At 41.9% G+C, this 11,976-nt stretch overlaps 1 protein-coding gene across 1 annotated transcript; it reads right to left on the reverse strand.

Moving 5' to 3' along the window:
* Nucleotides 1-803: 803 nt before the first annotated feature.
* On the reverse strand, nt 804-7,259 carry slc26a10 (solute carrier family 26 member 10). The gene is made up of 18 exons (XM_056385155.1): nt 6,857-7,259; nt 6,367-6,477; nt 6,008-6,165; nt 5,708-5,872; nt 5,451-5,603; nt 5,278-5,360; nt 5,025-5,172; nt 4,814-4,927; nt 4,185-4,262; nt 3,999-4,094; nt 3,256-3,362; nt 2,868-2,937; nt 2,483-2,665; nt 2,314-2,368; nt 2,085-2,173; nt 1,922-1,976; nt 1,638-1,744; nt 804-1,556 (listed from the first exon to the last, which is right to left on the reverse strand). Exons 1-18 carry the CDS (start codon nt 7,119-7,121, stop codon nt 1,518-1,520), a joined length of 2,076 nt encoding a protein of 691 aa, XP_056241130.1. The 5' UTR covers nt 7,122-7,259; the 3' UTR covers nt 804-1,517.
* Between the last annotated feature and the right edge of the window lie 4,717 nt (nt 7,260-11,976).

An 11,976-nucleotide genomic window follows, 5' to 3' on the forward strand; every position in this document is an offset into this window, starting at 1 on the left:
CTCCTTGAGCTTTAAAGGGAAAACCCAAAGGGTACAGTGTCTTGAGGCCTCTTTGAAATATGCACTGGAAAAAATTAATAACTTGGCTATCTAACATCAAGCAGGGAAATAATTGGGTTTTTTTTTCTTTTTTTTGTCCTGGTTTTGAACTCACACTACATATAGTTTTATCAGGTCAAGGTAACAGGTTTACGGGGGAGCAGTAGATGGGAAACCTTTAACTGTTGGACAGCAGATGGCAGCATGGTGGTGAGGTAAGACATCACTTTCTATTACAGTTATGACAATGACAGCCTCTGGTAAAACAGATCTTGAACATCTAATAACAGAGGATTTTTTTTTTTTATAATGTGTAAATGCCCTGGAAAATGGTGGAAATACAGTTTAATCTAATGTAGTGACAGTTTTTTGTATTTGCTGTGTTTGCTTTTATGAAAACAAGCATTTATTGACACCAGTCTAGCTGCAGAAAACCATCATTCTCCAGGACAGATGACTGATGGTCCTTCTCTCCCAATTTTATTCTTTGCTGCTGCAAAATTTCCTTTGTCTTTGTTGTCATTTGAATCCTGTATTTTTCCTTTTTTCATATCTCAGTGCAGACACACAGGTCTACAGCACCTCACCAAAAACAAAGACTGCTCTTCTTCTCTCTTCAAAATCTGACAGAGTGGCATGCTTCACATTCCACACTGTGTTTCCACCTAAAACGTATTCATATTTAATAACCACACTAACCCAAGAAACCTATAACCCGGTTATTTTCTGACAATTATTAAACTCAGTTTTGATTCACTGCAAAGTTTTTTTTGAGATACATTTATTGTCAAAACAGCCACTGGATGTCACATTTGCTGACAAATACAAAAGCCATTTACAAAATATTTTGTGCAGTCTCTCCGGAGTTAAAAGACAGAATGCTTTAAGGCAGTATGTGATGGCATTTACTGTACATATCCGCATGTTCAAGCACATATTTCAAAAGATATAAATATACAAAGCATTTTACAAACTAATCAGTGCACTTATGTGTATTTATCTGTATTGCAAACACAGAAACTAAATAAATATTACTAATGGTAATGTTCCAGCATATATGACAATAATAAACAACAATATCTGTCATATACAGTTTTATAGTCATAAGTCAAACATTATATATTTGTTCTTTCAGGTTTGTTTATGCTAAATATATGATTTGTCTGTTCTATATGAATCTGTGAATGTTTTGCTAGTATCAGATTAAAGTGTGCCAAGAGTGAGCCCAATATCTGTGAGAACACTGGTAACACTGTAATGTAATAATTATTTAAATTCATGACATAGTGCTACAACAGGCTACTGTTCTTTAAAACACTGGTATACAGTACAATCTGGACCAAATGCTGGAGCGCTCCTATACAGCTGAGAGACACGGTCTCGGCCAATAATACAAATGTAGAAGCCATAATGCCATCTGCCATTTTAGTCCCAGACACTTGGTTGAAAGGAGCACGACTCGTCACTGTCCTCATGCCTCATACCCAAACAGTCATGGTGTTCTCTGGAGGTTTTTCCTAAGGCAGACAACAGTAGTATCATTAATTGTTCACAACAATCTCAGTAAGCAGACATCAAGTGTCTGCTTTTCAGCTTACCTTCTGCTGTTGAATATACATCACTGCATCATGAACAGTGACGAAAATATGTTGAGGGTTCATGTAGTTCATTAGACCACTTGACGTTAGGATCTTTAACACACTCTCTGAGGGGGCAGAAATCATTGATCAGTACTCACTCCATACAGGTGGATTTTGACAAATGTAATATGTTAATATCATCCCTCTAAAAATAAAAAATAAAAACTCTGAATAAAGTAGTATAAACAGAGAATATAACAGAAACCATAGGTAAAGAAGTCATACTGATACGTAGGTCTTACCATTGCAGTTTGCCAAATACACATGAACTCCAACTTTCTGGCATTCAATGCACATCTGTGAAAAGCCAAAATCAATTTGATCATGTTGACAAAATGCAAAAAACAAATGGAGAGAAGCCTGTACAGCTAAGTTGCGCATCATGTCACGCTTTAGCAGACTGACCTGTGTAAAGAGTCTGGCTCCAGCAACATCGACAAATGTCACGCTGCTGCAGTCGATTAACACCGCCTGGACATCGCTCTCAGGGGTTTCTGCAGAACCAAAAAGAAATTGTGGCTTTGGTTGAAAATGTAAATAGGGTAATATAATAAAAACACAGGCTAGAATTAACAATGCTTGTAGAATAGTAGTAGTTTTTGGAACTGCATGCATATTTAAAGTCATTGCTTACCTGATTTAAAGAACTCGTTTTCTGAGTTAAAAGATGTGTTTGCGATGCCTCTTTCCTGAACAGTGAATGGGGAAAAACAATAAGAAATATGACATTAAATTGGATTGGATTTTACAAATCTGTATCTTTTTTTTGGTCTCCTCTCATTCAGTGATTGCAGTAAGCTCACCACAGTGTTGATGGTGGCCTCTCTCTCCCGTTTCTCCAGGGCTTTCCTGGCCTTCTCCCAGCTGCGGATCTTCTCTGGCGTCAGGCCCAGCAGCCTGCTCATCTCCTCCCTGAAGAAGCTACGATTGCCGTAGTAAATGGGCCCGTTGTATGTCAGGATCTTCACTCCAGGCACCTCATAGCACTGAAAGAAAACCAGCATCACCTTAACATCATTTTGGGGGCTATCCGTCCTGCATTATCGCTTCTTGGTTGAATAAGAAATTAAGATTTTATGCGCCTCAAAGTTAAGCTAAATGAGCTCAAAGTGTCTTGACGTGCATTGTTTACTTGCACATACTGCTGAATGATACCCAGAAAGATCAACAACAGGAGTGTCCTCTCACCTTGCTGTGGTTCTCCAGAGGTCTGTAAATTTCTGTGTTGCTTGCGCGGCCAAGTACCGAACAACCAGCCCTGTTGAATCATGAGTCATCAATTTCAAAATAAAGTGGCACATTATCATACATGATCTACTGAGCCAGCAGACATTAAGTCATGTGTCTCCAAAAAAAAAACCTCAAAGTGTCTTTTAATAGAAGAGGATTCATATCCTTGTTTCTGATCCTTTACACACTCCCTATAACACACTTAAACATAACTCTCTGCTGCAGATGAGTGTGATGTCAGCTCATGTTGAGAGCTCTCAGATGTACATGGTATATTCTCACAACAGAGAATTTAACAAGAGCACATCATCATATTAACATTGTGCAGAGGGAAAGGAAAATGTACCTTTGTGTGCGACAGATGACAGTCATCATAGAGAAAACCACTCCGATGGCGAGGCCCAGGTCCACGTTAAGTACCACTACAGACAGCCAGGTTACCAGCCAAACCAGCTACACAGAGACAGGACCACAAATAGGTATAGTCGTGTCAGGGTGCTTGCAACAATTGACAATGGAAGCATGTCAGTGACAAATATGGTGAATGCCAGCCAGGTAATCAGAGTGAAAGGGGAAGGGTGAAGGTGATTCATCTGGTGTGCTACCTGTGCTGGCTGGAGGAGTGTTTATTTCAAATAACCTTGCAACTGTGACATTTCTATGTCTGTCTGTCTATCTATCTATCTATCTATCTATCTATCTATCTATCTATCTATCTATCTATCTATCTATCTATCTATCTATCTATCTATCTACTATTGTCTGAAGATACATGCATCATCTATTTGTCACCAGGCAGCTGATACAAACTGTTTGAAGAACAGATGTTTTGAAATAATAGCAAGAATAAAGTCCAACAGTTTTCCTGTGATGCCATTTCAACTCCAATTTGCGTAAGGAAAATGTTTCACTCCAGATAACTCTCACACTCCGACCAGGATGATAACGATCTATTATGTGATGCGGTTGAAAAACCCAATTAGCTGGGGAGCAAATTAACCATCTCTCTTGTGTTTTATTCTAATGCACGGGGATCACATTGCAGAACACACTATAATGTCTCATATTGCTAATAATAAATGGCCTTACAAAGTCAATCTTGCTGATTCTCCACAGCTCAGGTAAGTCCTGGAACTGCAGAAACATCTGCCTTAGGCTGGTGACATTGATGCATGCCAAGACTGCCTGAGGAGAGAGATAAAGGATGAGGTGAGTCAACTTTCCCTCTCTCTTTCGCTGCCCCATGTTTGTAGAGATGCAAACATATAAACGCACCTTGGGTAGGAAGTAGAACAGTGGTCCAATCAGCAGCAGGACAATCAGAACAACCAGACTAGTAAACAAGCCGGAGAGCTGCAGGAGCGCGCGCACACACACACACACACACACACACACACACACACACAGACAATAAACACCCCTTACTGAAAATGCCAATGTCACGTATAAGCTTTGCTCCTTATTTGGAGCTTTTTTTTTTAGCATTGGCAATATGGAAGGTCAGTATGCAAGCAAATCATAAAACAGTCGAATATAAATGTATTTATAAATGTCAAGTGGATTAGAGTTTATAAAACCTTAAGCTGTTAAATAAAAATACATACTTGAACAATGAGTTATACAAGGAAAATCAGCATTTGTATTTCTCTGTTGGTCTCATGTAAAGGCCTGTTTTGCTGCTGTGGTTAAAGCATCAGTAGACATAACTTAAATCTACTTGTGGTGTTTGTCTTTATTTTAAATAATCTTTCAATCAGTTTGGAAGTCTTTTCTTTTTTTGTTTTTACTACATTGATGTAACCTTTCTGTTTACATTTGAATTGCTACTTGTACCGATAAGACCCTAGCTGTGGCTTGTGAGTATGACTCGACATGATGCAAAGAAGTCGCTGTGTATCACGTACCTGTGTGTATCCTCCAGCACTCTCCAGTATATTGGTGGTGGCTAACGTGGCTGAGCTGGGGAAGCAGTTGAAGAAGGAGGATACGGTGTTGGAGATACCGTGAGCCAGCAGCTCCTGAAAGCAAACACAGGTTCAACACGGAGAGTTAACGGATTCGCTGAGAATTTATTTAACACCTCAGCAAGCAGCTGTGACATCCCTCTTACGTTACCTGGTTGGGATGTATGGAATATCCATGTTTATCAGCATATATCATTGCCAGCGAGACCGACACTGCGTAACCAACAAATGTTATGGCTACTGTGTCTCCAGCAATGTCAGGGAAAGTGTGCAAGGCAGGCATCCGCGGCTTTGGAAATCTGAGGATGAGAGAGAATCAAAAGTCAAACTAAATTGAGGCGCCTGAGCTCATCAGTGTTTTATTTTTATTTTATTTTATTTTTTCTCCAAATCTAAAGGATTACCCAGCTGGGATGTGGCCAACTATCTCAATGTTGTAAGAGGAGTCCAGCGAGGAGGCATAGGCCACACCTGTAGCAACAATCACCTGAAGAATGAAGCATGAAACCTTAGCTCTTCTTAGTTATGCTGTAAATATTACATAAACACACAGCGTTCATAATTCCGCCCGACTAACCGTGAGGATCTCCACAGGGATGGGTGTTCGAAGGCGCTGCCGGTAACGCATGTTGATCTCCTTAACCGGGACCAAGACAGCCAAACACACCATGGAGATGAGCAGCTCGGCCATATTGGTGTGAGGCAGGTTCTCCATCACGGACGCTACAGTCTGAGCACACGAGTCAGTGAGCCGTGACAAAACAGAAAACTAAATGCCCGAATAGTAACGTCATAGATTTGAGCATCAGTACCCCATTGTGAAGCACTGCTTACCTTGAAGAGGGAGAAGGTCCCAGTGTGGCGAGGGAGCCGCAGCCCCAGCATGCTTTGCAGCTGCGAGATGGTGACATGGAAGGCAGCAGCACTGGTGAAAGCCTTGACAATTGGCTCTGACAGATAGGTGGACAGGAAGCCCAGCTGAAGACCACACATACAGAGCTGGGGCACAGGAGATGAACACGGCATTACGGGCTGCGTCGGGGTCAGTCAGGGTTCGTCTGATCGTCTCAACGAGCAGAAAAGATCTGCCGTCTCTTTTGCATTATTATTTCATTTTGGTGTTTTCTGTCTTACCATAATGATTCCCGAGAGGAGCGCCACGGCTGAGGCCACTCCAATCCTCTGGGCCTCAAAGTCAGCTGCTTCAGACGAGCTTGAGTTCAGTTGCAGAGGAGTGGGAACCAGCTGCTCCACCACAGAGCCAGTCATCAGACTCACCACAGCAAAGGTACCTGAAAGAAGACCTGTCGTCTCAGTAACAGTGGAAAAACATTGTGGCCGACACTTAAACTTAATCAAAAAAGCCTGCATGAGATAACGTAACCCTTTAAAGTATTGTCCAAAATACGAAGACATCACCCACGTTGACTAAAACAATGACCCTTATGTTTTTCTAGTGAATACAATAGCTGTTATGTGGGCAGGAGTCTTACCTGTGGACACATGGCGACCTGTGCCAAAGAACATATAGAGGACCACGGGGAAGAAGGAGGTGTAAAGGCCAAATATTGGTGCCACTGATGTGAGTAAAGCGAAAGCCATGCCTGTTTCAGAGGGACATTCAAAAGGACAGATTATCAATAAACACATGTGTTCTCTTCATCTGTGTTCACAATGTAAAATCTGTCCCTTATGAGGCTGAAGCATGTACAGAGTTAACTGGAGACAACAACAAAAAAAAGGATTGTGTTTATCTCCTCTGTGAATGTAAATTTTGACCTTATAGTTGCAGTTTATATGTTTTTATTATCATTATTGTTATTATTATTGTGGTATTATTATTATAAAATCCTGGGCTTAGATGATTCTAAGAAGAATTATACACAAATGAATAAAATTCTAAATGAAATAACACAAGGGAAAACTAGACTGCTTTCTTCTTTCTGGTAACATTAGACTGCACCTCTCTCTCCTCTTACTCACCTTGCGGAATGTGAAGGATACCGACGGTCAGTCCCCCTATGGTATCTCCCAAAAGCCATTTCTTGAGCCTGTATCTCGGCAGCCAGTTGAAAATGGGGACCCTCTCCCTCAACAGGTGAAGGAAGGCTCGCTTTGAACACCTGCACCTCCCGGCGAGCTTCTCCCGAAGCCGCAAACTTCCATTCGTGCTCTCCTCGGAGCCGTAGGCCTGTTTGAAGCGGTCCTCCGTGTAAATGTCCCTGTACACGGCCACAGAAGCGCTCATGTTGCCCCCTGTTGAGACGAGTGATGACAGTTCACCATGCAAGCGCCGTTGTAGAGTCAGTTAAGTTGTTGTCTATTGCAATACATATATAGCAGACTCTGCCCTGACCTCAAGAGCCATTGCATTTTCCTGTCAGACTCTCCGTAGCCAATGACATGGCTCAAAGCTCAACCTTTTTTTGTTACAGTGCTGAACCCCCCCCACCCCACCCCCCCACATCTTTGTCCTGCCTCAGAAAACATAAAGGTGTGCTGGTCCATTTTTTCCTTCAAAAGTCCCTGGGTCCTACTGCTAAAGGGTTTCTTCTTTTCTTTTTTTTTTTTTTAACAGAAAGCAGAACTTCAGACACACAATCTGCCTTTCCTTCACTCACAGCCCCTCCCTCCAAAAGCTCTCTCTTTCTCTCTCTCTCTCTCTCTCTCTCTCTCACACACACACACACACACACACACACACACCATCCTTTTGCACTACACAGCCCTATCCTCCCTTACGTCCTGCCTCCTGAGAGCTATGCGGGAGGTACAAGCTCAGAGGAGGCACAATTAAGTCATACAATGTATAGCACTGTGAAACGCCTAAAGGGATCAAAGTCATATTGTTGGTGGAGAAGAGGTGTAACCTCAAACCATGTCTGTTAGCGAGGGGTTCATTTCCGAGAAGGATGGATGTCTGTAATGGGTGGGAGTTTAAACTGTGTAGCTATGAGAAAGAGAGCCTGGTACCCATGAGACCCCCTGTGAAACTCAATCACACATGGCAGCCTGGTTCATGGATCAAACCACACCTTGACTCTGATCAGAGATGGTGTGCGATGAGTGAGATGTTGTTCTTTGTCAGGCAGGAGTGAATACAAGGGAGCTTTGGATAAATACAAGATTAAAACAGATACAACAGGATCAATATGTCTATTGCCAATAGCATATCGATTTGTAAATTGCAGCTCAGGAAATCTAACCATCAGATATGATCAAAATATAGAGGGTTTTCTTGAAAGTATGAGTAAGCATGAGGCAGGAGGAAATCACAATCTCAAGAGAGGTTCAATCTGACTCTGGCAAATATGAAACATAGGAAATGGAAAATATATCTCTGGTTCAAGCCCAGATTTGGGTGAATGAACCTCTCCCATCTCATGAATGACGTCTCCCATCCCATTAGGCTACGTGAGGCAGTGCAGGCAGTGCCACCATTTTCTATTGTTGCGCAGGACAACACCCAAGGATTCTGGTTTGAATGGGCCCAGACTTTGACTGAAAGGGCAGAGCAGGAAACTCAAAATGTACCTTACCACGCATCAAAGCAAACGTGGTATCGCGTCTGGTATTGCATTTGTGAAGTTGTTTTACCTTGTGAAAATGTCATCGACCATCCAGCCAGCTAACAAGAACACGAGCAGACAGTGTGGTTTACAGAGTACGCTGTTCATCACACAGATGAGAACGGCGACAATATACTATAAATGCTGTAACATAATACTTTTTCAACCTTTATGTTTAATTAAGCTAGCACTGTACACTCTCCAGGTTGCACGTAGGCGAACGTGATCGGATACATTCAAGTGGTTTTCTTTTGTACTTGTACGTTGACACTTGCTTTTCGACTCCACGTCCAGAGAGAGATGAGTTAAATGGACTTGCTTGATGTGCAGGTCCACACATGCGTTTGACATTGAGGACGTGTGCGTGTGTCGGTAAAAAAAAGACTCCATGACAAGCTGGTACGGTTCACCTTAAAAAGCTGTGATAGCTCTTATGTAACTGTTATGTCATTATTTACGCACCCAGCAGACATGTGGCAACGCTAACATTCATTACGAGACCTTTTTTCTGATTGCCACCTGATAAAAGTAAATTCAATATTCACTCTACATTTAGCTCTGTTTGGTCTCTCACCAACTTCAGAGGAAAATGTGAAAATGAAGAGGCCTCTGCTGGAAATTAGATTGAGTCTGAAAATGTGCTGGTATCAAACCAAAACAACAAGCTAAAAGGGGCTTAAACGCTCTGTAGAGCTGGATGATAACTGTTAGTTCATCACCGCAACTACATATATAGTCATTTGATTTATTGTTAATATATTACGGATATTAAATCATTTTGATTTTTATACAGCATGACACCTCATCAGCCCAGATGAAGCCATAATTAGCGGAGGGGGTTTTGGTAATCCCACATACAGCGACAATGTAGGAGACAGGTCAAATGATTTAACCCTGATAAATGTCTCCATTTCTTTCTAATGACTAATGATTGTTGATTCTAAATTTAACAAAGGAAAACAATGGCTAATATAGACCCAAATTTTGTCTGTGCTGTTGTTATTCGACGCTAGAGAAAACATTGCAGAACATGTAACTGGAGTCGAACAAGGTGTAGGTGCGAGGTCCAGCGACGCCTTACAAAGGTAAAACGCCGGATGGACACCCTCCAAACTGTGATGTGTTCTTGCCTCACTAATGTTTTCAACTAAATGAAATAAACAGACATGCATGTAGAGAGTTGTTTTTGTTCCAGTGTCATATTCCTAGAATTTCTGTGTCTCTGGTGGAGAGGAGATGCAGTGATATAAGGAACTTCCTTTAAATGCCAGGAATGTGGGCCATTGTGTTGATCAGCTCCAGAGGATTTATGAACATGCCGACGGCCTGGTGTGTCTGCGGGCTGTTTAAACAAGATATTAATCAGTGGTAAAAGGAACAATGTGTTGAATGGAAAAGGATATGGAGTGTTAACCCCAAACTAGACGAAAACTCTTCTGCTCCATCAAAACACAGACAAGCTCTTTATGTATTCAAACAATGAAAATGTGAATACCTGAGTGGCACAACAGGCCATTTATACAATCCAGTGTGCGTTCAATTAGCTTAACGGCACCAAGGCAAACAGGGTACCGGCACCTTTTTGCGGGCACTAAAAATGTGTCAAGTGATATGACCATTTTCGTGTGACAATACATGCATATTTTAAATGTGAAGTCACATTGTGTAAGATCACTTCCAGTGTTTGAATGTGTAAAATTAGACGAAAAATTAATCATTTTCTGTCACTCTGTTGTGTGTGTTTCCATTTACAGTGTTGATGTTTCTGAAGAAAACACTTATGCAGTGTCGAGAGGTTTGTAAAAACATACACTTTGATGGCAACTGTAGTTATGTTTGGCAGCATAACCTCATGATCCCACTTTGCTTGTTGCATTAGCATTAATCAAATTATAAAAATATCTCATCCACCCTGTCTCCTTCATGCTGAGTGTGTGTCCTGATCTTACAGGGTCTTTCTATTATTCTCAGCCAGGGAGAGGCTCCAGTCATTTTGTGGCCTATAGTTCCTGCTATTGTTCTTTATCTGCTTTATGGGCTGCTTGTCCCGACCCCCCATGGCATGTTACTTTGGAAATGACCTTGTCTATGAGGCTGACTGCTGGCAGCCAAGCCTCTCCTTGTATCCCTGTCTCCTTACCTCTCCCATCCCTTTCCGTTTTCTGCTCCTCTCCATCCATTAGTGCCTGTCCAGGTATTTACATTGTTTGACCTCAAGAATCATGCCTCTCAGAAGAATTCTTCCTGTCGGTTCACGAATTTGTTGTGATTTGTCACTCACGCTATACAAAGTTTTCTGCAGGGGTTAAGAGCTGAGCACAACCCAGGAATTTGTCTAACAGCCCCTTTGATGTGTGGCGAAAAGTGCATATTTTATAGTTGCTTGTCAAGCTCTATTATTTAGGCAATACAATAATCAAACAAATCTTGCATTCTTTAACTGAAGACTTTTTTTACTCCTATGCTAATTCTTCTGTTCTTGGCTGTACCTGTAATTAGCCATATCTTGATTTATAGGGCAACACACTATAATCTAATTACTTATTGTCAAAGATCTGTGGCGAATTTCCCTCCCGTGTTAATATCCCTAATTCTCACACAGCTGAGGCCAGGCATGGTTGTGAAGCATCAAGGATTTCAGTTTTTCTTTCATACCTTCCCTGTTAAAACGTTACTCGTGTGAGTCCAGTACGTTTCGGAGTGAGTTGCTGATTTCCTGTTCATTCTTGATGAACGCCTCCTGACCTCCACCACACCTACGCTGGTCATGTCCATTCATCAGACATCTGGGTCATGCATCTCCTGGGCGGGTAAGGCAGCACCCGCCTACTTTCAGGCTCCCCGAGGAACTGTGGATCAGCATGTGCTCACAAAGCATCCTCCACAATTAAGTTTTGTGTTCTCATTAAGGTAACAACAAAGATGATGATTTTTAAGATTCCAATCCGTTTTAATCTTGGATCAGCACATGATCATACTGCCGTTCCCCTCTGTTTAAACACATGTACAGGAATTGTTTGGTCTGCTGCTGGTGAAGGAAGTGCACTTTAAAGAGCGTGATCTCTTCTGCTCTTCCATGTTGAAGCCCAACCACACCAAAACAGACAATAAAAAAGGTCAATGCCATGCCTAAGCAGCCTGTCGGTCTTCTGAAGAGAACAAAAGGTGAGACCTGGATTCCCATCTGACCTTCCTCCATCTGCCGCCCATTCACTTTAGTTTAGTCTGATCCGGGGTATTTCTGTCTGACAGTCCAAGTTACTCTTGCTGCCTCACAATCTCCTTAAAATCTGCCATCAGCAGTTTTGTTGTTCAGTTTTGTTGTTGAATTTGTACCACTTTCAGAATAGCAGCTAGATTTACTAAACCATGCAGGGGAGCTGTTTTGACCCACAGAGGCCATGGGTTGACTGGAGAGTCTGGTTATGGGATGTGTCACTTCCTAGCCCATGCCAAAGCATTGTGCAGCTCAAGTACACAACGGCGACACAGCCTTGAACCACATTGTAAGAGCCACTGCTGCATTGTCTGCTT

This window comes from Seriola aureovittata, chromosome 9 (genome assembly GCF_021018895.1).
Source record: "Seriola aureovittata isolate HTS-2021-v1 ecotype China chromosome 9, ASM2101889v1, whole genome shotgun sequence".
In the NCBI taxonomy this organism is placed as follows: domain Eukaryota; kingdom Metazoa; phylum Chordata; class Actinopteri; order Carangiformes; family Carangidae; genus Seriola; species Seriola aureovittata.

Bases quoted from the DNA above. Each gene is read 5' to 3' on its own strand.
- slc26a10 (XM_056385155.1), bottom strand. From the start codon at position 7,121: ATGAGCGCTTCTGTGGCCGTGTACAGGGACATTTACACGGAGGACCGC. The intron at 6,166-6,366 runs GTAAGACTCCTG...GTCTTCTTTCAG, and splicing joins AGGTCGCCATGTGTCCACAG to GTACCTTTGCTGTGGTGAGT. The intron at 3,363-3,998 runs GTAAGGCCATTT...GTCTCTGTGTAG, and splicing joins GAATCAGCAAGATTGACTTT to CTGGTTTGGCTGGTAACCTG.